Source organism: Rissa tridactyla, chromosome 7, assembly GCF_028500815.1.
Source record: "Rissa tridactyla isolate bRisTri1 chromosome 7, bRisTri1.patW.cur.20221130, whole genome shotgun sequence".
Classification (NCBI taxonomy): domain Eukaryota; kingdom Metazoa; phylum Chordata; class Aves; order Charadriiformes; family Laridae; genus Rissa; species Rissa tridactyla.
Genome location: NC_071472.1, coordinates 17,956,816 through 17,983,167, shown reverse-complemented (window position 1 = coordinate 17,983,167; position 26,352 = coordinate 17,956,816). Strand labels below are relative to the sequence as shown.

The following is a 26,352-nucleotide window of genomic DNA, read 5'->3' as shown; positions in this document are numbered from 1 at the left end:
CTGCCCCGGGCACCTCTCCCCCGCAGGGAGGGATGCACGGCCCCGGGGATGGGTGGAGGGTGCTGGTCCCCCTGCAGGGTGAGCAGGGCATGGAGTCACCTCAGTAGCCCCTTCTCCCGCAGCTCCCCTCTCCAGGGGTATGTGCAGTCAGACCCCCTCCCCAGAGATGGAGGATGGCTGCTGCCTTCATTACAAGGGTCAGTAGCGAGGTGGTGGGAGTGGAGGGGATATGGGTAAGGTGAAGTGTTGGTAGTTAAAAACAGAGCCCAGGAGTGGGGGGGTCTCTGTGGTGCCCCTCTGCTGGGAGGGCTGAGGGGTGCCCTGGGGTTGCCCCAGCTCTCTGCTAGCCTCCAGAGCCCACCACCCTCGCAGATGCAGGTTAGTGTGCACCATGCTGGTGTGGCCAGCCCTGGACACCAGAGAGGGTCAAGGAAGGGAACACTGGGGGATGCAGAGCCCTCGCGTTCACAGGCAGCGTCCCCAAACAGCATTCCTGGGGGTCTTTGCGCACCCCATCTCTTGCTTGTTGAGGGCTCATGCCCACTGTCCGCACCCTGCTTTGGGTGCCCCAGAGCACCCCCTTGTCTGGGTGCTTGGAGATGCCGCAGCAGGACTGGTCTGGACACCCCCTCCCCAGCACCCATCTCCCCCCTGCCAAGCCAGCCACCCCATGCTCCAGAGCCATCCCGGGAACAGGGCAGAGCCGGGGCCAGGGGGCAGGGGTGGGTCAGCAGAGCCCCCGCGGTGGGCAGGGATGAGCCGGACCCTCCTGGGCAGGTCAGGGTGGATGTGACCCTGTGGCTGCATGGGTGACGTCTGTCACGGGAGCTGGAGTGGGGACAGAGGACAGTTGCCAGCAGCTCCTTGGAGGGAGCAGCAGAGCCTGGAGAGGGGGAGTTCGAGGCCTCCCGGGAGCACAGGGCTGGGCAGGCGGGAGCCCTGTCCAGGACCCAGCTCCATTGGCCAGGCAGCCTCCTGCTCGGCACCCAGCGAGGAGCTGCCAGAGGGACCGCAACCAAGAGAAAGCGGTTTGTTGGAGGTTTTGGATGCTGCTCTCCAAGCCTTCCCTCAGCTGAGCTGGTATCCGGGTTTCTCAGCCTCCCCCTCATAGGCCTATCTGCATTACTCCAAACTTTCCTAAAAAGCTTCTTTTTTTGCCAAAAACATTCTATTTTTGGTCTCAGTCCAGAGGGATTTTTTTTTTGTTGAAGTTTGATTGAATTAATCTGTCCGGCTGTTTTAAACTCGGGCAATTGAAGGGAAAATTGTGCTCTTCCCATTTAAAAAAAAAAAATAAAATAAAATGAAGCCATTAATGTTACAGAGGTTTGTGATTCTCTCTATATTTTTTTTTAAGCCAAATATTATAAACTTCCTTTTTTTTCCCTTGGGAAGATCCTGCAAGTTTTGTGATGTAAACTGCCCAGCACCAGGGATCTGGGCTGCACACGCACGTGTACAGTGACACCCCCAGGCTCCGCAGTGACACGTGGCACCCCCACAGCCACCCGTGTGCACCCCCGGCTCACACCAGCCCCCCAGAGCTGGGTCCTGCCTGCACGCTGCCCACGAGAGCACAGGGACGAGAGTTTGGGAGGGAATCGGGGGGCTGCATGGACGCCCCCTGCACACCCCTATACACTCCCCACCGTGCCCTCCCATACACACGCCCATGCATCCCCGGACATCCCCATCACCCTCCCTGTACCCCCCCAGTCCCCATGCTTCCCAAGCCCGCACCCCCCATGCCACCCCCGCACACCCCCCCACGCCCACTCTCCATGTTCCCCACGCATCCCTCCAGCCCCCCCCGCCCACTCCGCATGTGCCCCACGCACTCCTACATCCCCCCCACTGCACTCCCCCCATGACCTCCTCGGACCCCCAGTCCCGCACCCCCCGGGTCCCCCCCGCCCCTCCCCGCCGTGCCGTGCCGTGCCGCAGCGCCCCCTGGCGGCCGCCCTGCGCCGCGCCGGCGGCCCCGCCCCGCATCCCGGGTTGCCACGGTGACGGCGAGGATGCTGCGGCCCACCCCCCCCTGCCTCCCCCCGGGCTGGGAACTGCGGGCTCTTGAGGGGTTTCAGCGGGCTCCTAGGGGGTCTGGAGAGCTAAGGGACTTCTAGGAATCCGGGAGTCTCCCCGGGCACCGCTGTGGACCCGGGGGAATGCTAGGGGGATGAGGGGCTCCTGGGGACTGCTGGGGTGCTTCTAAGAGTCTGGGATGGGGTCCTAGTGGATGCGGAGCTCTTGGGGAGCTGCTGGAGGTCTGGGGAGATTGGAGGGTTGCTAGGGGGCTCTGCTGGCTGTTCAGTGCTCACCAGACCACTGGGCCAACTCCAGACCTTGCCCGGCTACCAGTGTCACCTGCCCGTGCCAGGGCCTCTCCTGGCTACCAAGGGAATGGATTTGGCTCTGCCAGATCAGGGTCAGCAGGGAGGAGTGGCAGGGAGCTTGCAGCGCCCACAAAGAGCTGGCCCTTCTCCATAGCTATGCAGGGCACTTGGCGATATCCTGGAGGTGCAAAGGAGTCACCCCACAATCAGTGGCCGTGTGCTTCTCTCCAACTGAGAACCCCTTGCCCCTGCACTAGCTCCATTTTCCAGCTTCTTCCTCCCCCTCCACATTTTTGGCTTTTGTGGTCCCTAGTCTTCAGGAGCTGTGATTTGGGGTAATGGCAGTGAGGACATGGTTCAGATCCCCTGCTCACAAGAACTACCTGTCTTCCCCAGGTAGTTCTTCTCCAGATCTCCAGAGCCATGTCCGTGCAGCCAGGAGCACGAAAGCAGCCCATTGTGGGGAAACTGAGGCAGGCTGCAGAGAAGGAGCTTGCTGAAGGTCAGAGCTGTGACGGAGCTCTGCCTGGCTCAACCCATGCACTCTGACATCTCATGGAGAGATTCAGAATCACCCAGTATAAGTGGCCTCAGCCTGGGATGGCTCTGCGGAGAGCAGCGGTGACCCAAAGGACCCGCCTGATCCCCTGATAGGTAGCCCAGGGCTTGGGGTGTGCTCTGGTGTTTCTGATTCAAACGAACCCGCTCAGCCTACGAGATGGGTCCCCACATCTCCCAGCACACAGTTCCCCTCCTGCTGGGCCCTCCTGCACCCACGCATGTCCTCCCTGTCCCAGACACACCTGCACAAACACAGTAAGACACGTGCAAACAAACATGCTCGCGCACAGGCACACACGGGCACGGTGTCACACACACGCTGACAATTTGCCCTGTATTCATAGACAGGCAGGAAGACACACGGTCCAACTTTCTTTGAACACCTGCGGGGGGCTTACACACACGGTGATGGATGTGCACACAAGCTCACACGCACACGTACGGCCGTGAAGACGCGGAGACATGTGACCTGCAGGCGTACACACACCCACACCGAGCTGCTTGCATGCAGTGGTACCTCCACCCGCACCCACCCAGCCCCACTCACACCCACCCATGTGTTCCCAGGGGCGGGCACGCACGTGGCCAGGAGTTCCCGGGAGCCCCGTCTGCCTCGCCTCTCCCACCCCTGCTGTGGGCAAGCCAGGAGGGAATTTCCAGCTGCAAAGCTGCAGCTGACAGACTTAGAGGCTCCCAGCCCAGTGCTCACTGGGCCAAGTTAATGGTTCACTGGCACCCTGCTCCCCCTGCCCTTCCCCGCTGGCTGCCTGGGGGTGGGCGAGGAGGGACCCCTCTGGTGGACGTCACCTGGGCATCACCCCGCTGCAGCTCCCCTTGCCCTGCAGCATCCCCAGTGCTGCGAGCTCCGCTCCTGCCCTGCCTGGCAGCACCCAGCACACGGGGCATTGCCTGCCTCGGCTGAGAGCCCCGGTAGCCCTTTGGCAGAGGGACAGACAGGCAGAGCCCCCATGCCCTGCATTGATACAGCAAGGAGGGGCCATGAACCTCTCTGCTCAGGGTCTGGCTCTGTTGACATCCCTCAGGGGCTCCTCTGCCCGGTGTGGCATTTCCAGGCAAGCAATTCCCCTCTGCAGTTACCTAAACCCCCATGCTGAAGAAGCCCATGGACTCCCTGCAGCATGGGAGGGACCCCCTTGGAGACTCTCTGGATCCTCTGGAGCAGAGGGATGGCAGCCTGCCCAGCTGGGCAGCCAGGCGGGCTGCTCCTCGCCCTGTTTTTGCCCACGAGGGGCACAGGCTTATCAGGTTACCAAGACATGCCTGGCACCGTGCCGGCCAGGTGAGGCTGCACGTGGCCCACGGCAGGCCAAGCAAATGCCTCGCATGCCACCAAAATGACAGTGCCAGCGCCACACAGGACTTCTCCGTGCCAAGCCTCACAGCGGGGACTGCAGCTATGGTGGCTGGAGATGGAGTGAAAAGAAGAGAGGACACCTTCAGGAATCTCCCAGCCCACCACCATGGTGTCAGGGCAGCTAGCCGTACCTCCTGCATGAGGGGTGAGCAGAGGGGACCATGGACTGTAGTTCATCGCACATATTCCAGGTCAGGTGGTGGCAGGACACAAACTGGCATCTCCAAACAACGGTGGCCGTGGATGATGGGAGGAGAGCACCCACCCAGCCTGGGGGCTGTGGAGTGGGGCAAGAGAATGCTCACCCTCATCCACACTCATCTCCTGGCTCTACAACGGTGGAGAAAGGCAAAGAGTGGACAAAAGATGAGCTGGGTGCTGCCACGGGTCCCAGCGCAGCCAGCACGAACAGGAGGCTGGAGGGAGTCTGGCTGACTGGGACTCACAGCGGGGGCAGGACAACTCTCCAGCCGGTCCCTTCCCAGTACAGCTGTCAGTGCTTCCCAGCCCTCCCCAGGAAGGGCTGCCACACGCCGGCTTTAAATAGCTTTATTAGTGGAAGCTCTGCGCCCACCGCCCCCACCGCAGGGGCCATGGGGATTCCAGGCAGCCCCACGCTGTCCCCCAGGGAAGCCAGGACTCCCTGGGGTGCAGAGCTGGGCTCACCCCCTGCCGTCCCTGCCACCGGCTCAGCCTGTGTCTGTCCCGGGGGGGGTGGGGACACAGTGTGAGCCAGGGGGTGGCCCCCCAAAATTGTCCTCGCCCCACCCCGAGCCGTCAGACGCAGAGACTGAGCTCCTGCCGGACGGAGCACTTGCGGCACTGCACCACGCAGCACCAGTGGAAGCGGCAAAGGCAGTTCTCCTCCAGCACCACGGTCTCGTCCCGGTGCCCTCGCCCGCAGCACAGCAGGTCGCACCCGCTCGTGTCCATGGCCGTGCTGTTGCAGACGCGGCCCCGAGTGCCCAGCGAGCCCGTCTTACGGTTAGCCGAGCAGAAATCGGGCGAGTCAGCTGAGTAGATGAGGTCCTGCTTGTCGGGCGGCTTGATGTTGTCGCCCACGGGGATGAGGGTTTTCCCGTCATTGCCCCCCATCACCTTGAAAGCCCCATTGAAGCGCTCGAGCAGGCGGTCCCCCACCTCGCGGAAATGGGGCATCTTCCGCCAGCAGGTTCGCAGGGTGCAGGAGCCCGACAGCCCGTGGCATTTGCACTCTGTCCTCATGTAGCTGCGCACCGCCTGGAGAAGAGATGGCGAGATGGCGACGCTCAGCACAACCCCCCCAGTCCCCCACCTCCCTGCCCAGCACCTCCAGCCAAAACCCTGCCTCTTGGTGCCGCCCTGGCCTGGGGGAGGCTGCTGGGGAGGGTGGGCACAGGAGTTTTCCAAAGCACCTGCAAAGAGCTCCTGAAAGATGTTGGTCCATGTTTCACCCAAAGTTGGTGCAGTTACATGGCTTGGAGGACATAAAGGTGGAGGGTTGTGCTGGGTAGGGGCATGGGGGGGGGGTGATGTTTGCAGAGGGCAGGGAGTGTGGGGGTCTTACCAAGCGCCCAGCTTCATTGTTGTGCAGGTCGATGAGAGCTCGGATGTCATTTTTGCCTTTCTTGCTCTTGGCATCCATGAACTGCTGGGATTTCTCGTAGCCGAACTGCACGTCGTCCCCGCAGCCCCCCCATTCCCAGGCTGTGCCCTCAGTGCCTGAACCCGCCGCGGGCGAGGGGGGAGCCCGGCTCCGTGTCAGCTCGCAGCCGCACTGCAGCAGCTCGCCCATGCTGCAGGCCTGCGTGATGGCGTGGCTCACCCCGGCCGCCGTGATGGCGTACACGAAGGCTGTCTCCCGGATATCTGCAAGGGAACAGCCAGGGCCGGGATGCGGGGTCAGCTCTGGCAAAGACTCTGCAAGCAAAACATGCCCCCACCCACGCCCCATGGGTGCTTGGACCTCCCCTTCTGCCCCTTTCTCTGTGCTGCACTATGGGTGATGCACCCACGCTGGAGCGAGCTACCTGGGGTAGGAGATGTCTCTTGCAAGCAGATATGCAGAATTTGGGGATGGCCAGGCCCTGCCAGCGTTCCTCCACCTCAGCTGTAGGGTCCCAAGGCCAACAAACCTCCTGCCTCCCCTTGCAAGGATGAGTGCTGCCCCACAGAAAAGAGGGGAGCTCAGTGAGCTGGTGCTGGCTGCAGGCAGAGGGGTCCCGGGTGAGCGGGTGGTACCCGCAGCCTCCTCACACCACCCTGCAATGTCCCTCCTAGCCATAAAAATCCCATCCCCGGCTGCAAGCCGGGCCCTGGAGAGAAGTGCTGCGAGGGACACCGCGGGTGCCACTCACCCCTCTGCGAGGTGACGCGATGAAGCTGTGCTGCCCGCTCTCCCCCCATACCCGCTTTGCCACGGGGCGCTGCCTGCCCCCCTCCCTCTGCCGGCACAGCCTCCACCCTGCAGGATTATTTATTATTAGTATTTGCTCCTGTCTCTCTCTGCTCCGGGACACGAATTCCAAGCATCCTTCCCCTGCCCGGACCTGCCGCTCGCAGCCGCAGCCAGCGGGGGATTCTGGCAGCGGGGGTGCGGCGCCTGCTCTGGGGGCTCCTGCGCCCCCCCCACCCTCATGCCAGGCAAAACCTTGCCCATCCTAATGCCAGGGCGGGGCTGTCCCAGGGTGGTGACACAGAGGGGATGCCTGGGATGTGGGGACGGGGGAGAAAGTGTGTTTTGGAGGGTGCCCCATCCCTCCATCTCCAGCACTCTGACTTGGGGGGGGTCCTGGGCACCGTCTCCATGAGCGGCTCCTCCACCAGCCCACACAGCACCTGATTCCCACTGGTGTTGGCAGGAACTGGGCACACTGGTGTCTTGCCAGCAGTGCCACCCCGGGGATGTGTGTCCCCTGTCCTGGCCCTCACACTTGCCCTAAGCCACCCGACCACCCACCCACCTACCTGCTCCCGCCTGGGGCTGGCAGAGCCCTCAGCGAGCAGCCGGCAGCCGGCAGAGCTCCCCGTGTCACCCCGCCAGCCGGGGCCCCGGGGGCGCCGCTCCTCTGACAGCTCCTCCAGACACGTGGCTGCCCCCAAGCCAGCCTGCCCTGGCACGCCGCACCTGGCACAGGCGGCAGGGAGGGAAGGGGGGGACGGCTGTGACTGTGCCGAGGAGGCCACAACCAGGAGACGGAGCTTGCTGCAACATCCTTGGAAAGAGGAGGCTGTTGGATGGCACCTGGGAACCCCAAAAACTCTGTGATGGCTTGTGCAGTCCCTGCAGGCTTACAGGGAGGCTGGTGCCTGTTGGCATCTCTCAGCACAGGGTGAAGTCTCTGCTTCTGACACCCATGATGCAGCCCTGGGGACCTCCATGCCTCTAGCTGGGATGTCCATGTCCTCAGAGTGCCAGGGGCTCCCAAACTCACCACTGTCCCCAGGACATTGTTTTTTTCCATTTCCCCAGCACTGAGGCTGGGCCAAACAGAGCGTGATGGCTCCTTCAGCATCCCTGTGCCTGATGCACCTCTGTTTTTTTTCAACCCAAGCTGCCCCGGGTACCCAACAGCTCATCTGCCAGCATCACCCATGCAATACCTGGTCTGGCCCTGGCATCCCGGCACCATCCTTCTGCCAGCCCAGACCCTGCCTGGCACAGCTCCCACCTGCCTTGCCACCGGGACAGTGTGAAAATAGGTGACTCCAGAGGCAGGACTGACCCTCCACACCCTGGCTCTCTGCCCCTCGACTAAATATACTGTGGTTGGGGGAAACCCACACTTGTAAATCAGTTCCTCAAATGCACCTGTCTCCCCACCATGGGCTGGTGTCTCCCTCAGGGCCCCAGCTCTGCCCCCCGCCAGCACTGCAGCCCCCGGGTGCCCAGGGCGCTCTGCCCTTGCCAGTGCCTCCAGGGAGGAGGAAAAGAGCAAACCTTCGATGTCAAGGCACTGCCACCCCAACCTCCTTGCAGGGTCCAAGGGCATGTCCCACTCTGCCTTGGCCTGGTGGATGCGCTGGTGGGAGATGTGATGAGGAGGCTGGGGCTTGCTCCAGCATCTTCATCATCCTCAGCACAGGGACCAACATGAGAACAGGGGCAGGACTAAACTCCCCACCCACTAAGTGGCCCTACCAGCCCGAGGTGCTTCAAGCATCCTCTCCCTCCCTACCCACCCCAGCCCCTCTCCCTGGGGACCATGACAGGGATTCCCCATCCCTTACAGACTCCCGGGTGCCCCATCACTCTGCCCCTCCTCTGGCTCTGATGCAGCTGGGCTGGGCTTGGACCACTGCATCCAGCTGGCTGGGACCTGGCCATCCCTCCCTGCTGCCCCACCTCTGTCCCTCAGGGTGACAGCAGGGTGCCCATCCGGGGATGCAGGGATGGGGGGGTGAGTGCTCCTCTCCTCTGCTCCCTGTGAAGCCAGGAGGAGGGAAATGCAGGGCACCCATGGAGCGAGGGGCAGCTCCCAGTGGCTGCGCGCTGCCTCCCACCCAGGCCCCTTCCGCCAGCACACCCTGGGGTCCCGGGGGAGCAGTAAATCACTGCCAGACGAGGGTGCATTCTTGGGCTTTGTGAAGCCCCGCGCTGTCTGGGAGCATCGGTAATTGCTTCATTACAACACGGGGAGACATGTCCCGGCAGTAAAACCTCAGCGTGACTGCACCGGGGAGCACTGAGCAAGCCCCTCCACATACACAGACACATACACAGGCACACACACACACACACACTTGCACGCCCAGACTCTGCTCCAGGAGTCCCGGGGAGGTGCGTGGCCAGGCAGCTGGAGGCTGCGGTGTGCTTTTCGGGAGATGGGAAGCCGAGGAAGCACTGGCCTTACCCTGCTGCAGGATCTTGCCGAAGTACTTGCTGTGGCTGGTGCAGTTCCAGCGGCGGAAGCGGAATTGGTACTGGCACTCCCGGACGCCCAGCTTGGTGCCCTTGGCCACCTCCTGCACGATCTCTGGCTCCAGCTGGCACAGCTCTGCCTGCTTCCCCGCCAGCCGCTTCGTCTTGCGGCAGATGCTGTTGGGGTCCATGACCAGGGGGCTCCCCACTGCCCTGCAGGAGGGACAGCGAGCAGAGCAAAACCAGCACCCGAGCCAGGGGGGACCAGGGTGGCACAGCCAGACCTGCTCCCAGGGATGGAGAGGGGCTGTGGGGCAGTACCTGCTCAGCCCTGAGCCTGGGTGACAAGGTAACAGTGAGAGGTATCCAGGGAGGACAGGGTAAAAGGTATGGGTGGCACCTGTGTGCCAGCACCCAGGGGACACCTTGCCCTGCCCAGCCAGCTGGGGAAACGGGGAGATCCCCAGCTGTGGGGCTGGCTAGAGTGTGCTGGCACATGCCACCCTACACCCCAAAGCCCTTGGGGACACCCCTGGGGGTGATGACAGTGTCCCTGATGGAAGGTGACAGAGACGCTGTGCTGCTCAGCACCTGCTCTTTGGGTCTGGCGCTGACCCTGGCACAGCCCTGGCATCGCGGGGCGACCGATACCTGGTGCAGCTGCAGCTCACGGAGCCCTGTGGGCACAGCGGGGAGCCCAGCCAGCTCTCTCCCTGCGCCTCCCGCTCCCTCTCCAGGGAGGCTCGCTGCTTGACCCTGTGGGAGATGAGCCGAGTGACCTTGCCGGCGATAAAGCCCCTTGGCTGCTGGCCAGGCTCCCATGCTTGCCTCCCCCTCCCCAGGCACCAGCCCCGGGGGAATGGAGCCTGGGGTGGGCGCGGGCGTGTGAGGGAGGGATGCAGGTGGCATCGCCAGCCCTGCCGGTGCCAGCGCGGGAGGGCAAGTCTCGGCTGGGCTTGTGCCAGAGGCAGCTCCTCCTCGCCAGCACAGCTGGAGCGAGGTGCCTGGCTCTCTGGGCTGGGAGGCAAAGTCTGAGCACGACGCCGCGCTCCTCGGCGCGCCGCCGGCTACAGAAACTCCTGTACTCTCCCCACACATTTCGCCTGGAGTGCCCTCCGTGGCACGGCTCGTGCAGCTGCACAGCCCGCTGGTGCCATGCTCCGTGCCGAGGCGGGCCATGCTCCAGCTCCGCCGCGGGCAACGCCGGAGCCACAGCGGGCAGAGGGCAGGCACGCCATGCTGACAGCTGCCCGCCTACGCCGCCCGGCCCGTGGCATGGAGACCGCGTGGCCATGGGCCACCCAAATTTAGCATGCCCAAAACACAGCCCCACGCAGCACCCCCTGGCCTCCAGCACCGCTCCTGTGGGCTCAGAGCTCGTCCTGATCACTAACGTGATTTTTCTGGCTGTGGGTGCCCACAGGACCCCAGGGCTGGACTCAGCATCCCACAGGGCTTTGGGATGGCCGAGGACTGAGGGGACACGTCCCCTTGGGTCCCCTGGGGACCTTCGCCCCTGGCAGCTCCGCTCACTGGGGAGCACCGGCTGCGCTGCAGCTTCCAAATCGAGACCTTTATAGTCTGGCCAAGCCCCAGGGGCTCGAAAATCACAAGCTGAATCTCAGTGTTTAACTATGTTCCGGGTTTCCTTTTCTCTCTCACGCAGCTGGGGGGCTGCATTTGGGACACCAGGCTGCAGGACTTCGCTTGCCAACCTGCCCCTGGTGCAAGCCCCCTCCAAACCCCTTATTTGAAGTTCGAGGTCCAGCCAGGGTCCCCCTGCCCCATGTCAGGGTTCCAAGCTGCCCACATCTCCTGCCCACCAAACCCCAGCTGGGTTTGGGGAGGACGTGCCCTCTCACACAGCCTGGAAAAGGAGCCCTTATGCTTTGGCTGGAGGTTTAAAGGACTAAACAGCTCAACCGAGGAGCGCAGCCTGGAAAGGTGACCTCCAGCAGGGAAACTGAGGCAAGCTCACACTGCTGCTGGGGAGCATCCATCTCCCTTTGCTCCCCCCACGTCGGTTTCCCTTTGCATGGGCATCCCGCTGTGTGATGCATGGATGCCTCTGTGAAGGGATGGGACAGCTGGGGAAGCATCAATGGGGGAACTGAAGCCCCTGTGGAAAGCCACCAGCGAGCCTGTCCAGTCCCAACCCACGATGGGGATTCAACGTCTCCATGCCGGGCTCTGAACTCGCCCTCCTTGGGGACTGTGGGCTCTCGACACCCCCAACGGGATGGCGGAGGTTTGGCTGCCTGCTCCGGCGGGGTGGGGGAAAGAAGGGGAGCCAGGACGGGACTTTCATTAAGAGACGACTCTTTGTACTCATATAAAAACGATGCGCCAGCCCCCCGAGGCCATCAGATCAAATGCTGAACTGCGGCTCACCCCGGCCCGCCGGATCAGGCCGGGAAGAAGAGCTCAGCCCCGCGGGGCCGGGGGGTGGCGGGCGGCTCGCTGACACTGCGGGGGTCCCCACCCATGGCCCCGGTGGCGGCGAGGCCGGCGGGAGCTCGCTGGCCATGCCGACGAGGCATGGGGTGGGCTGCCTAAGTCCAGCACGATATTAATTTCCGCTGGGCTCCGCTTTCTGACGCGGGGAGGCTGCCGGGAGCCCGAGAGCTGTTTTGCTTTGGAGGGTTTGGGGAGGCGGGGGGAGACAAGGGCAAGAAAAATGCTGCCAAACTGCTACCGCTTTGGCAAGGGCTCCGGCGCGGGGCCCAGATCTGCCTGAGCTTGTCCTGCTCCAAGGCCTCCCGCATCTACAATTAAGGTGCCCCACCTCTGCCGCCGGGCACTCCTCCCCCTGCCCTGGTGAAGGAACCGGGTCGCCAACCCAGCTCCCCCCAACTCGCCCGGGGCATCCCAGTCTCCCCCCCCGCCCCCCACCGCCTCCTGCCTGGCAGACCCCAGCCGGGCTCAGCGTCCCGGTAGCATCTCTCCCACCTGGCCCTGGCGCCCTTCGCCTGCTGCCGAAATTGCCACCACATTGCTGCCACCTCACCCCAAAAGGCGCTTTCCACCATGATTCCCAGCACCCCTGGCCAAGGGAAACAACCCCCATTGCTGAAAGGGTAAACTGAGGCACGGAAGAGCTGCAACCCACTGCCAACCTACTGCTGTCACCCCTTCGGCAGCCCGAGCCCGGTGGGGGTGACACATGGGAAATAGGACTCATTGGCACTTCTGATGCAACCCTTGTGCTCTGGATGCTGTCCCTGCTGCAACAGAGCTGGCGGGTCCTAAGAGCCATAATCCCCAGCTTTTCCAGCTCAGCTCATGGTCGTGGAGCCTCCAGTATGTCCCAGTCCTGTTCCCAGCTGGAATCGCAGACCAAGGAGACTGGCACAAGTCCCCATCTCCCCCTCGGACATGGGGATGGTGTGAAGCAAGGCATCTGCTGGCCCCTGCCAGTGGATTATGATCAAGGGGAGACGAAGGGGTCCTGGCTTGCAGGGAGCCAGTGGTGAGGAAGAGGATGGTCAGCCTTCAAAAATGGCACCCACGCTGCGGGTGGAAAAATGCCTCCTTTGGTCCTGATGGCCTTGAAACCCTGAAGGTGGTTGTGCCGTGCCAGCTCCATGCGGGACCAGCTGGGTCTGCACCTATCTAGTGCTGCTGCCTGGGCGTTCCTCTACGGCTCACCTCGCATCCAGGTCTCCATCCCAGCCCCTGGATGCCTTCAGGAGGGGGTTGCAGGATGCCAGGGTGCCCAGCCCATCGCCCCGAGCCCACAGGAACTTCTTCACCTGCTTGGAGAGGCGAGAGCTGCAGGACACCAGCCCTGGAGAGACGAGCTCCATCCCTGAGGGGCACAGGTCACCCTGCATCTCACCCACTGGTGTCACATTCAGTGACAGCCCTGCGAGGAAATTGGACCCGATGGGAACCCATCTCTTTCCAAGCTGTGCAAACAGGGTGAGGGGGGGGAAATACATGCATTTTCACCCATCCGGCATCTCTTCATCCCACGCAGGCGTGCAGTGGGTGCCCGGCCCCTCACCCGGGGCGGTGCGTGGGTGCTGCCAGAGCGGGGTTACTAGCCGGGGCAGCCGGGTGTGGAAAGCAGAGCAGGAGCCCCGGGGTGGGGGGTGAGTAAGCAGCAAGTCACTGCCCTGGGGGGCATTGCCGGGGCTCAGCTGCAGAGCAGCACCGAGGGGATGGAGGGAGCGGGAAATGCCACAGGTCGGGTAGAGCAGGGGGACGCCATTCCCTGCCCTCCGCCTCACACCTCCTTGTCAAGGATGGGATGCAAATAGCTGGGAAACCACCCAAAGGAAAGAGGCTTTTGGCATGGCATGGTGTCAACCCACGGACCTGCAGGCTGCAGGGTCACGCTGAGGCCAGGAGATGACGGGCAGGAGCTGCCCAAGCTTGTGCTGTGGGTACCAGGGGGGATGAAGGGAGCACGCGCCCACAGAGGCAGCGGTCCCAAAGCCATGTCCAAGCCCTGGAAGGGCTGGGATGAGATGAAAGGGGTCCACCCACCCCTGGTCACTGTGTTCTTCCTCAGTTCCCAGCCGAAATCGTAGACCAAGGAGACTGTCACAAGTCCCCACCTCCCCCTCGGACATGGGGATGGTGTGGAGCAGGGCTTCTGCTGGCCCCTGCCAGTGGACCATGATCAAGGGGAGCCAGAAGGGTCCTGGTTTGAAGGGAGCCAGTGGTGAGGAAGAGGATGGTCAGCCTTCACAAATGGCTTATGAAGGCTGGAGCTGGGGTGGCATGAGGGCTGGACCAGCGTATGGCCAAGTGTGGGTGCCGCGTGTGGTGGCTTGCTTGATCCTGTACATCCATGATCCCACCTGAGAGAATATTGAGGTGTGCCCAGCTCTGCCCAGCATCCTCCTGCGCAAGGAGGGGGTTTGAGGGGGCCAAGCCTCTGATGCAAAGCCTGGCTGAGCCCTCCAGCTTGGGGCATGCACAGAGCAGGGCTGGGCAACCTGCATGTCACTATGGAAGAGTAGGAGGTGACCAGGAGTAGGCACGAGGGATGGCATGGGGGAAAGCTCAAGTAAACAAGTAGCCCAATTCTGGAGCTGGTACCATCTCAAAGAGCACAAGGGAAACATTTTCCCATTGAAAAACCCAGCGGGTCTGCAGATGCCCCAGAAGGGGCACAGGGAGATGCCGTCGGGCAGGGACTCCCACGTTGGGAGGTGCTTTGCTGCCCAGGCGGCACTGCTCCAGGGGTGAGGACATGCCCGAGATGGCCAGGCTGCCCAGTCTGCCAGGCGCCGTAGGGGTCTGTGGGCTGTGGGGTGGTGGGTGTGGGTCAGCGAGTGTGGGGGGTGACTCATGGTGCTCACCCCAAGGCACGCAGGCAAGGCCCTGCAGTCCGGCAGCCTGCCCTTACAGGCTGCACACAGTGTGGGTGCTGGTCAGGGCAGCAGAGGAGAAGGGGAGGCCATCAGTGCGTGAAACCCACCAGGGGCAGTGTGGCTTCGGGGGACCCAGGGTCTGGACCCCCTCAAGCAAGAATACAGAAACACGTGCTGGCAGATGGGTCCTCCCTGAGCTCCTCTGAAGGAGCCCCATGAGAACCTGGAGGTGCTTTGCCCACATGGGAAGGGGACACAGGGCAGGTATCCATCCCTCCAGGCCCCCTGAGATCTACAGGTGGAGCAGAAAACATCTCACCAGCAGTGGTTTCCCCTCTTACTGCCTCTTCCACCTCCCAACTGCTCTCAGCCATGCCCACGGAGAGCCGATGGGCACTGGGAAAGCCTGACTTTGCTGGCCCCCATCCCCACAGTGCCTTCATACCTGTGACCACAGCCCAACCACAAACCGGCTCAGCTGAAATCCTGCCCTGAACCTGCCCGGGGCTCCTGAGACACCAGGTTTGCCCATCCCATATCCCTGCACCCTCTGGGCCAGCCTGGGAGCCCCAGGCGGTCCCTACTTGACTTGCTCAGGGAGGAATTGCTGTTGCACAAGGAGTCAGGTGAGAAACATGAAAAGATGAAGGGAAAAGGAAGAAAGAGATTTTACAGGGCTGGTGGGAATGAGGGGAGCCTATTCCCTGCAGCCTGGCACTAACCAAGGGACCAGCAGCACCTGAATGATACATCTTCCCCATCAGCACTGACCATAGCTGTCTCCTCTCTGCCATGGAAAGGTCCATGTGTCTGCTTGTCCCCCTGTCCCTTTATCTCTTTTTAGATACAGGGGCACAGGGGATATAGGATAAGGGTGACTGTATCTTCAGTGAGCCCTCTGAGGACATCCCACCACAATGAGGACGCTCTTTCTCAGGCTACAACATCAGCAGCATGGTGTCACTGCTCAGCCATCACACCCGACCCTTTCTCTGCAGATGCAGCCATCTGCTGGGATCCCGGTGTTACCACCCTGGGATCGTGCCCCCTGCGACCCAGCCCCACTGCACCCCACTGTGCCACTCTCACAAAACACTTCATCACCACCATAGGAAAAAATGCCTCAACCAGGGAGCCCCTGCGTGTCCCCACCACCACCACCACTACACAGCCAATGCACCAGGGGGTGGGACAGGGGAGGGTAAAGACCTTCCTTTCCTGCCCAGAAGAACATGCCTCCTTGGCTAAGCACCCATGGGTACCCAGAGATGCACATGTGAAGGCATCCCACCATGGTCCCTAGGCACAGGGACAGCAAGGAACAGCTCTACCAATGCCACCAACCCTGGGGCTTGCAGGAGCCCTGGCACAACACATGGCTGCACGCCTGAACCCCCTCCTCACCAAAAGCAAAACCCACCAACACCAGTGCTACCTAGAGCTGGGAGAGGGGACAGGTACCAGCAGCAGGCACGTGGGAAGATGCCCATCTTGAGCTGGCTCTAAGGGCCAGGCAGTGCCCAGACGTCTCTCCCCGGCATGGGAAGAGCTCCCTCAAAATGAGGGATGATCTCAGCCGGGGGCTGGAGATCCCAAGCTCTGGGAGAAGCAGCTCGTGAATCAGCCGACTGCTTCAGTGCCGCATCCCCAAGAAGCCCAGCACATCCGTTTGGCGGTGCTGGTGGCCTCATCCACGCATCACGTCCTCCTGGCTCACTGGCTCCGGAGCCAAGCAGAGTGCGAGCCGGTGATCCCCCTGCGGCTGCTCCGCTACCCCGCGCGTTTGGCCACGCTGCCTGCAGCTGGGTTATTATTCTTAAATTAAAGGTTCCTTTTCTTCTTCTTTTTTAAAAGAAGTAAAAACAAGTTTGACCCCTCGCCCTCCTCTGCCAAATCCTGCTAATCTCCCCAAGCCGGCGCTGCCAGCGCACGCATGGCACCAGCAGGACCCAGGCTCGGCAACAAGACACGGCTCTGAGCAGCCGGGGTGGGGGGCAGCGGTACCCCAGCACCCTGCCCTTGCCAGTCCCATCCACCTGCCCTGAATTGAAGGCAAAGAAAGGTCCCGCTTCACCCCTGCCTGCTCCAGCCACAGGCAGGGTGGTACTGATGTCCCCAGAGATGGGGTGCGGGGCGTGATCTTGGGGGTGAGGGGGTGGGTATTGATGAGGATGGGGCAGAGAAAGCGGGGAGAGCTGAAGGGACAGCCATGCAGGTGGAGCAGCGGAATTAGCCAGGGAAAAAACAGCAGGATGGACCATGCCCCGGGGTGGTGCAGCTACCCCAAAGTGGGTGGTGGGGAGCAGGGGGACCCTCAGCCCTGGCCAGAGCTCACTCTACCTTGTTCTTCCCTCCTCTAGCAAAACCCCAAAGCAAGCCCCTCTCAGACCCACGTTAACCCCTTCCCTGGCAATAAACACAGCACTTGGGCTCTGGGGACAAACCCTCAGTTGGTGTAAAGCCTTCCGTAACGGCACAATTTATACCCACCAAGGCCCCCCCGCTTTTGCCCTGCACCCCTGGGGACAGGGCTAGCAAAGGGGATGGAGCCACGGAATAAATCACTGGTGGGCAGGCGGGGGACCAGGAGGGGAAAGGCTTACGGAGAGCTTTATTTTAGGGGTCAAAAGAGTGTGACAATGTGGAGACGAATAGCCTCAGATAATGAATGATAGCCCGGACGGCACGCCGGGGAGCTGGAATCTAAGCACTTAAAACCGGATAAAGACAGGCTGGGTGAAATTCTTAATAGATTTAAATAGTTCATGTTTCGACAGATACCTGGGCTTTCCAAGGCTGGGTCCCGGCTCTGCGCCTGTAATGAATCCCCCACCCCCTCCGGTATCCTGCAAGGCACCGTCTCTGCCTTTGATGAAGGCACCATTACAAACAGGGGTTTTGTCCCCGCCACGTCCAGACCACCACTCAGGAGGGGACACTGTAGGGACCCTCGGGCTTTTAATTAAAGTTGACTTATTGGAGGGGTCTGGAGGCCCCTGCCCCCCCTTCTCTGCCCCGCAGGCACATAACCCTCCCGGGCTGTGGGCTTGGGGTGCAGGGAGGGAGGCTGCAGCTCTCTCTGCAGGACCTGGGTGCCCCGTACCCCCCGGGCCACCCCCATCCTGTCGTCCCCAACACACTCGTGCACCCGAGCCCCAACAGCGTGGGGGGCACCCCCGACCTGGATCCACCTGGCCAGCGAGTCCCCACCCAAGGGGTGCCCTGGGTGTAGGGGACTCTGTCCCCAAGCTGGGGTGGGGGGGAGCCACCCCTAGAGAAGCGAGGGACCCTGCTGGCACCCACCCCGGGAAGTCCTACTCACCACCAGAGCCCGATGATGTTGGCGGGGCAGAGGAGGATGAAGAAGAGCCCTAGCTGGGTCCGGGAGGAAGGCAGCATCCTGCCAGGGCTCGGGGAGGCGGGGGGAGCGCTGAGCCCCCTCCGCGCCCCCCGAGGGGAGCCAGGCAGCCGGGCTCGCCGCCGCCCCGAGGGTCCGGCCGGGGCCCCGGCGGGTGGGTGCCCGCTGCCTGCCTCCGCCGGGCCGGGGCGGGCGGGCACCGCGGCCGGCGGGGCTGGGCTGGGCTGGGGCTGGGCTGGGCAGGCACCTCCGGGCGGCTGGAGCGCGGCGCGGAGGCTGCTCCGGAGAAGGAGGAGGAGGAGGGACGGGGCTGCGAAAGCATCTGCCTCCGACAGGGAAACCGGAGCCCGGGGGGACGGACAGGGCGGGCCGGGCGGGGGGGACTCCTGGGTGCCAAGCCCGGCTCCCGGCGCGCAGCCACGGACACAGCGCGGGCACGGACACGGACACGGACACGGACACTGGCAACCTCCGGCAGCGGGACGGTGGCCGCGGACTGCCCGGCCCCGCGTCCCGCCACCGCGCTTGGACACACACGCTTTTAGCGGGGTCTGGCGGGCACAGCCCTGTCCACCGCAACCCCGGGGACCTGGCATGGCCCCGCTTGGCATGGCACGGCTCAGCACTGCAGCCCTTGCGGGACCCTGCCTGGCACAGCCCTGCCTGGCTCCGCTCGGGGTCCTGGCGTGGCCCTGCCAAACTTGACCCAGCCTTGACATTCCCGGCACCTGCCCGTTGCTCTCCTGCCCGACCTTGACACCCCTGGCATGGCCTTGCCCAAACCTGGTGCCCCTATGTTGCCCCCTGGCACAGCCCTGCCTGGCCCCTGTCCCTGTACTGGGTCCACCTGGCACAAGCCTGTCTCTGTGGTGCTGCCTGCCCTCAGACCAGTCTGTCCTGCCTGGGGACACTGGAGGAGTGACACCCCCCCAGGCATCTCCCAGCATTCGGCTCCAGCTCCTCTGGGGAGACATCCCTGGGGCAGGGGGACACGCAGGTGGGTGACAGGAGCAAGCTCCAGGAGCAAAGAGACCAGGAGAAGAGTGCGGGGAGGGTCAGGTTGTTTACAGTGATCTCATCTCAGGTGCAGCTGGGACCCAGGAGGGGGACAGCCCCCCACACTGGATCACAGCAGAGAGCAGGAGCTGCCTGCGGCAGGAGGAAGCTGAGGGGACTGGGAGGTAGCGGGGAGCCACACCAGGGCTGGGCAGCCAGGGACAGGAGGAGCCGGTGCCCCTAGGCTGCCATCACCATTTTGTCCCCCCTGTGCAGCCTTGGGAATGGTTTCCCAGGGCCCTGGATCTCCGCTTCCTCTTGCACCATCCGTGACTCACAGCAGAGCTCGGGGATGGAGCTCCCAGCCCTGCAGCATCGGGGTCACGGATCCTGGGGCTGGGACAGCCATCCTGGGGCACCCTGATCCACCTCTGCACCCACCTCTGCTGAACATCCATCCAGACCACTGGGTTAAAATGGGGTGTTTGCCACCAGCGATGGGCAAAGCAGAGCACCCTCACTGCTGCTGAGCTCACCCCTCCCTCCAGGAAAGATCTGGGTCCTATCTCCCTTTCTGGCACGGTACCTTCCCACATCCCCTGCCCACCTCTAGCTGCTGGCTTGCCCATCAGTGGTCCCCTTGCCCCCAGCACCAGCCCCTCAAGTGGTCCCATTGCCCCCCATCATCAATGGTTTCTCCCTTTTACTTGGGCACGTTTGCTCCCCAGCAGCAGCTTTTGGTGGTGAATAACTTGGGTTCTATCAGGAGCTTGGCATGGTTCTCCTCTCCCTCCTGGGTGCAGGAGGTAAGAGACTCCTACCACCTTCGGAGGTTTCCCACCTGCTCCTTCCCTGCCACTCCACACAGGGATCGGGCTACCAGCCTGCACCCTTGGCATGATGGCCAGGATTGAGCTGTCCTGGCTGCAGCACAGGGACACGGGGACCTTTCCTGAGCTGGGCATTGCGTCTGGGCTGCTGCACCGTGTCCAGTCCCCGGGGTCTTTTTCTTTCACCCGCCAGCTTCCATCCTACATGCCCCATTGCCTCAAATCAAGGGGAGAACTCAGCAACAGGCAGCTCTTGGGGAGGGGACACCCCTGCCAAGGCCAGGGACAGGCCGACACCGTGCCCGGGGCCCCAGCCCCTGCGGGCAGAGCTCCATGGCGGCTCCCTGCAACACATGGTTCATCTGCCGGCGTGTTGAAAGTGCCTGTTGTCCCCCCCGCCCCGAGCGCCCGGCCTCCTTGCAAAGGCGGCGCGGGGCAGGTGAGGAGCCTTTATCTGATTTCCTAAGGGCAGAAAAATCCCTTTGATTTTGCCCCCAAGAGGGGAGCAGGAGGAGGGGGAGCCCCATCCCGGCGAGCAGGTGCGGCTGGCGCACAGCGACTCGTCTTGTCACGTCCCAGCTCTGTGCGAGGCAGGAGGGGGACGGGGGAGGTCGTGGTGCCCCCAGCACGTGTACGGGAACTGGCCCCGTTGCCTGGGTCCTGTGGTGAAACCTCTTGAGATGGGTTGGTGGGGCAGGATGGGTGAAGGCGGACTCCTTGCCTTCTACCTGCACCAGGGGAGCTGGGACCAGGGGGGTGCCTGGGGTTTGCCCCTGCCTCCCAGTTTTATCCCAATTGCATAAAAATCCCCCTTTAGTAAGGGGGAAACTGAGGCACAGAGATGCTGAGACCCGCTTAAGCAGCTGGAGGGGGTGATTGCCAGCTCCCCCCAGCTGCAGGACCAGCCTTGCTCAGCCTCCTTTCTGCAACAGGACCCAAGAGGCCACGTCCTTCAGGGAACAAGGCACCCAGTGGTGACACTGAGCCAGAGCTATGGGCAACAGGGATGCCACTGCCACCCCAAAGCAGCCTTCTCGACCGCGGCCGATCCTTTGTCTCTGCCTTCCCTCGCCTCTCGCCGCTCGCCCCCCCGCCCCGGCTTTTGTGTTATTACAAATTATAAAACAATTTTTTCCTGCCGTCCCGCATTCTTCTGCCTCCTGCAAGAATTTTAATGTATTTATTTTTGCTATCAGGGGAAAGCGCCGTGTTCCTCGGCCACCCCCGGGGCAGCCCTGGCCCTGCTTGGCCACTGATGGAAATTAATGATGGGGGATGCGGGGGGGGGGGGGGCGGAAAGGAGGGGGGCAGGCACCCCCGCACCCCTGCATCAGAGAGGTGGGGGGACAGGTGTCTCCCCAAGCCAGCTGTGATTTCCCAAGTGACAATGTCTGAGTGAGGAGGACGGAGAGCCGGGCTGCGGTTGGGGACAGCTGATGGGGCAGCAGGGGCTGGCATGGGGCTGGCCCCCAGAAGACACTGCTGGTTTTGGGATGGGGAGGTGGGGGCTGTTGGGTGGCTGGGCAGGGCCAAGGGGTCCAGGGTCCAGCTGCAGGGTGCTGGGATGGGGAACCATGTACCCATGTCACAGTGTGGCTTTGGGCTTCCCTTGGGGAAGCGGAGACCTCCCCCCGCCAGACACCAACACACTCTGCCCTGTGCCAGAGCATCCCCAGTGGTCCCCACCCTACTCCTGGGACAAGGCACCCCCCGAGTGCCCCATTCTGCTCGGGGACACAGCATACCCCCCCAAACCCCCCTCTGCTCCTAAGCTGGTGCCCCAGCGCTGCCTGAGCTCTGGCTCTCACCGCCCACCGTGTGGCCCCGAGGGCAGGGATAGGGGTGCCCCACTCCCCCAGCTCCCCCCCAGCCGCAAGACTGGGGGGGGTTCTGGCTGCTGGGAGGGAGCGGACGGGGGGAGGAAGGAACTGGCCCTTCCCGCTGCGGGGAAAGCACGGCGATTTCCAACCCAAACACCCCGGCGCTCAGCAGCCGCATACTTTCCCAGCGTCCCTCCCCTCCTTTATTCCCGAGGACATTGGCGATCAAACCCAGGTTGGCCCCATCTCCCGCTCCTGCAGTGAGGTCATCGAGCTGTGTTTGTGACATCCCGGCATCTCCATGGCAGCGCGCTGTGATGTCATAAGCCCAGGGTTGCGACCTCACAGCAGGAGGACAATGATCTTATTAAAACAACATGATCCCCGTCCGTGGCCGCTCGAGGCCGGGGGACTCCAGTGCAGGATAACGGCCAGCGGAGGGACTGGTGGCAGCCAGGGAGACACTGGCGATGGACCCCTCTTTGGTTTGTGTCACCAGTGGGTGCTGGCGGTGACACAGGGTACGATACGGTGCCCAAAGCGGAGGGCACCCTGACCAATACAAACACACAATCCCTGTCGTGCTGAGTTGATGGTGAATTGGGGACAGCCATGCTCGGGGGTCCCCCGGGGCTCGGCCGTGGCACTGCCCACAGCCAGGGCCAAGCGTCTGGGGCCTTATCGGGGCGCAGAGCCCTTTCATGTCGGGCCGGCGGGTGGCGAGCAGAGCTGATGAGGACCTGTCCCCAGATCAGAGCCGCCCGGTGCTGACAGCGACCGTGGGGCCCGTTCTTAAATTAGACGGGTCCCCTGCCTCCCCCCAGCCGGCGCTTCCAGCCCCTGCCCCATGGTCAGCCCCACGGCAGAGCACAGCCTGGGACATCCCTGCCATCTGCCTGGCCAGCAGGTCCCACACACATGCATGGTCACGCACTGTACCCGCCCCGAGAAGGGCTGTTTGGTGGCCGGACATCACTCGGGCACTGACAAACAAGTGATGGATGGATGGAGGGGTGAATGGGAGGACGGACAGACCGATGGGTGGGTGGGTGGCTGGATGGATGGACAGGCAGGTAGGTATGGGGATGGGTGGGAAGAGGGATGCATGTGTTTGTTGATGGATGGATGGGTGAGTGCACAGGCAGGTCAGGAGATGGATGAGGAGATGGTTGTGAGATAGAAAGCTGTATGCAAGTATTGATGGATGGATGGATGGATGGATGGATGGATGGACGGACGGACGGACGGGAGGAAGGATGGCCCTAGCAACTCCTTAGTGAGCCCCTATGACTCTGTACATGATCATTCTTTCCCAACAACCTCAATTTCATCTACCAGCAGAAAAGGCCCAGCTCTGTCCTGTGAGAGAAGGGCATATCCACATCCCAAGGGGAGAAAATTGGTCTTTCCCACTAAGCAACAACTCAAGGGCCTGACCTTGTGCCCTTGCAGCAGTTCACGCTCGCTGCTGCCACAGGATCCGTTCTCCACAGCCCAGAGGGGAAACTGAGGCCAGGGGTGACCCACCTCAAGTCCAGCGGAGCCGAAACCACCCCTCTGCGAGGAGGCACAGCGCCGTGGCCAGTCCTGCTCCCTCCAGCTCCCCGCACATCCGTCTGTCCGGCCATGGGAAGGACACGCATTGCTTGGGCTGGGAGCAATGCCGCTGGGAGGGGGTGTCCTTGGGCCCCCACGGGCAGTAAACATGATGTCATGTGGCAGCGTACACAGCCTGCTCTGTGCGCGGGTCCGCGAATGGGCTTCACAAGTCCTGCGTGGGAGGCATCGACCGTGGCCCACAGCCAAGGGAACTGGAGTCGGGAGATAAAATCAGGTTTGCTTTGGGCTGGAGCAAACAGCCTTTTGCAGGAAGGAGTAAGGGACAGTGAGAGCAGCTGGATGGGGGGGACACCTCCCCATCTCGGAGGGCTTGGCAGAGAGCAGAGGTGATGGGGGACACCCCCAGCAAAGCCTGGCACTGGTCTTGCCGGTCCCAGGTTGGCTCCCTTTGCGCCTACTTGACTTAGAATAACTCTGTAGGCACTTGAAGTCACTAATCAGCCCAGAGCACTTGAGAGCAGCCCGGGGCTGCCTCCTGTCTCCTGCCGATAACAGGCCGCCAGCCCCAGGCTCACTCCGGCGTCCCGCTCCCACGTCCTCAGGGAAAGGTCCCGGCCTGTCAGGGTCCTGCAGGGCACAAAGCGAGGAGAGCTCGGAGCAGAGGTCACCACCGGGTGCTGAGCCCTGTGTTAGGGCGGGGAGACGACACCATCGTGCTTGTTGATTTACCTCTTGTTTCAAAAGCTTTGTGCTGTCCCCAAGCCCCTGCCCAGGTTTGAGGGGTCCGACAGAGGGAAGCGAGGGGATGGGGACCTTTGGGAGAGAGACAAGAGGGTCCCACTTGAACCCTCTATGTGGAAGAGGAGCAGCTGACTGCCGGCCTGGGATCTTCCCCCTCCCTCCCTCTGGATCTTTCCATGTCCCCCCTGTGCAGATCCGCCGGCCCCAGCATGGCTCGTGACTCAGGCAGTGGCAGTGTGGTGACACACAGCTGGCTTGACAGGCCATCTCCAGTTTAATGCTACAGGCTATTTACAATTCCCGGGACCCCGGGCTCAGCCTTCTCACAGCCTGGGCTTTCCTGGGGGTGAGTCAGGGGATGCCGTCCCCTGGGACATCCTGCTCCCCTGCCTGTGGGAGAGCAGAGGGGGATTAGCAGATGCAGCCCTGGGAAAAGTTTCCAGCTCTGGGTGACACTGCGTGAGTCACGTAAAGAAGCTGTCACGCCGTCCCAGCAGCCAGGACCCTCCTTGTTGGCGTCAGCAACCCCCGAGCAGCGTGTGGTGATGGGTGGGTTGAGGATCCCCTTGCAGAGGGGCAGAGCAGTGAGGGGGTCCCACAGTGCCTCTGCACCCGCAGGTCCCACAGGTGAGGTGATGCCGGACCTGATGGTGCAGCTGTGAGAGGAGCAGAGTCACGGCATCGCTGGGACAGGGGGACACGCAGGATGGGACCTGACACCCCACGATACCCTCCCCATCACCATGGATAAACGCAGCATTCACTCTCCTGCCTCTGCCCTGCTTGTCACCAAGCTGGGGCCAGCGATGGCCCCACACTGGAGGTCCCCATCTTCCCGGGAGCTGGCGATGTCCCCGGCTCCCCGCGGCATCCTCCAGCTGCAGATGTGTCACGGCCCATCCGCTCCCCTTCGGAAGTCCCCCCCGGGAGGCTCGGGGGGGGGGGGGGGGGGGGTGTCTGACTCACACCCCCCCTCTTCCCGCACGGCCTCCCCCACAGCCCTGGCAGCCCGCCCCGGCCGAGCCCCCGCCCGGCCCCGCCGCTGCTCGCCGTCGGAGGGCGGGCAGCACAGCCTAGCGGCTGGAGCTGGAAGGAACCGGGCTGCCCGCGTCCCCCCGCTCCAGCCCCGGCCAGGCCGCGGAGGGCAGCGAGGACCGGCCCGGAGAGCCGCTGCGGTGGTAAAGCTTCCCCAGGGCCGAGTGAGAGGTCCTGCAGCCGGGTCGGGGCAACCCCGGCACCGGTACAGGCTGGGGGATGGATGCATGGACGGACGGACGGACGGATGGATGGATGGAAGGAAGGAAAGCAGCCCCGTGGAGAAGGACTTTGGGTGGGATACTGATGGATTAAAAATTGGACTTTAGCCACCAATTTGTGCTTGTAGCCCAGAAAGCTGATTGTATCTGGGACTGCAGAACAAGAAACACGGCCAGCAGGGCAAGGGAGGGGATTCTCCCCCTCCACCCCGCTCTCATGGGTGTCCAGTTCTAGGGGCCCCAGGACAAGAAAGACATAGATCTGCTCGAGCGGGTCCAGAGGACCACAAAAGCGATAAGAGGGCTGCAACACCTCTTCTATGGAGAAAGACTGAGAGATTTGGGGTTGTTGAGCCTGGAGATGAGAAGACTTCAGGAAGACCCTATTGCAGCCTTCCAATATATAAAGGGACTTATGAGAAAGATGGAAATAGACTTTTTACTACGGCCTGTAGTTTCTACTGTTTCTGCAAGGGGCAACAGCTTTAAACTGAAAGAGGTGGCAGGGCCCCACTCCTCCGCAAGGGGAATGGAGGTGTCCCCTGCCACGGGGAGCGAGAGGTGTCCGGGTGCCAGGCTGGGTCTCCCCGAGCCGGGCTGGGGTCTGGGCTCTGTCGCTGCCCCCGGCTCTGGGCCTGGCCGAGGCAGGGCAAGCTGGGGCAGGACGAGCTGCAGAGCTGGCTGTGAGCAGCCATGAGATGGCGGCAGGAGCTCACGCTTGGCTGTCCCAGCCCGGGGAGCCTCACGGGTGTCTGCAGGCACCGGCGGTGCCCGCATCCTGCACCGCCAGCCCTGGCCCCGCTGGCAGGGAGCACAGCAGGCACCAGCCTGGGACACCCCCCCAGTCCCCCAAACTGAGAGGGACAACAGGGGACAAACCGTCCCTGTCCAGGACGTTGAACCCACCGTTCGATAAGGGTGGTTAATGATCAGCACTGGCATGTCCAAGCCAGAGGCACAGTGCCCGCTGCCCCAGAAACAACACCTGGGCAGGGCAGTGCCCTGCCCCACAGCCCCAGGACCTGGTGGCAGCACCAGGCTAGCCAGAGGGGACGTGCCCTGCACCCATGGCCCCAGACACCACCACAGCAGAGCCCTGCTTGTGGGCTGGACAGTCTGGCCTGCGCCAGGTCGGGCAGGAGCTGGTGCCATGGTCTCCCTGGCGCCATGACAAATCAGACCCACCTCCATATGGGTTGCCAAACCCTACACTGGGCACACCAAGGTCTCCTCATGTGGGGTCCCGGCTGGCAGCACCCTGAGGAAGTGCTGAGAGAGGCCCTGGGACAGATTGGACCCAGCTCCCTGCATCATCCTGCGCTGCAGGGGCACAAGGCAGGGACAGGGATATAGCAGGC

General features: G+C 62.8%; 1 protein-coding gene across 1 annotated transcript; it reads right to left on the bottom strand.

The window, feature by feature from the left end:
• Window positions 1–5,046: 5,046 nt before the first annotated feature.
• On the bottom strand, window positions 5,047–17,832 carry WNT6 (Wnt family member 6). Its single transcript, XM_054210075.1, has 4 exons — window positions 17,756–17,832; window positions 9,102–9,322; window positions 5,816–6,117; window positions 5,047–5,508 (listed from the first exon to the last, which is right to left on the bottom strand). The coding sequence occupies exons 1-4, from the start codon at window positions 17,830–17,832 to the stop codon at window positions 5,047–5,049; spliced, it is 1,062 nt and encodes a 353-aa protein (XP_054066050.1).
• Window positions 17,833–26,352: the final 8,520 nt, after the last annotated feature.

Coding starts and splice junctions, on each gene's coding strand:
- WNT6 (XM_054210075.1), bottom strand. CDS start 17,832: ATGCTGCCTTCCTCCCGGACCCAGCTAGGGCTCTTCTTCATCCTCCTC. Junction 9,323..17,755: donor AACATCATCGGGCTCTGGTG/GTGAGTAGGACT, acceptor TCCCTCCTGCAG/GGCAGTGGGGAGCCCCCTGG. Junction 6,118..9,101: donor CGGCAAGATCCTGCAGCAGG/GTAAGGCCAGTG, acceptor GTTCCCTTGCAG/ATATCCGGGAGACAGCCTTC.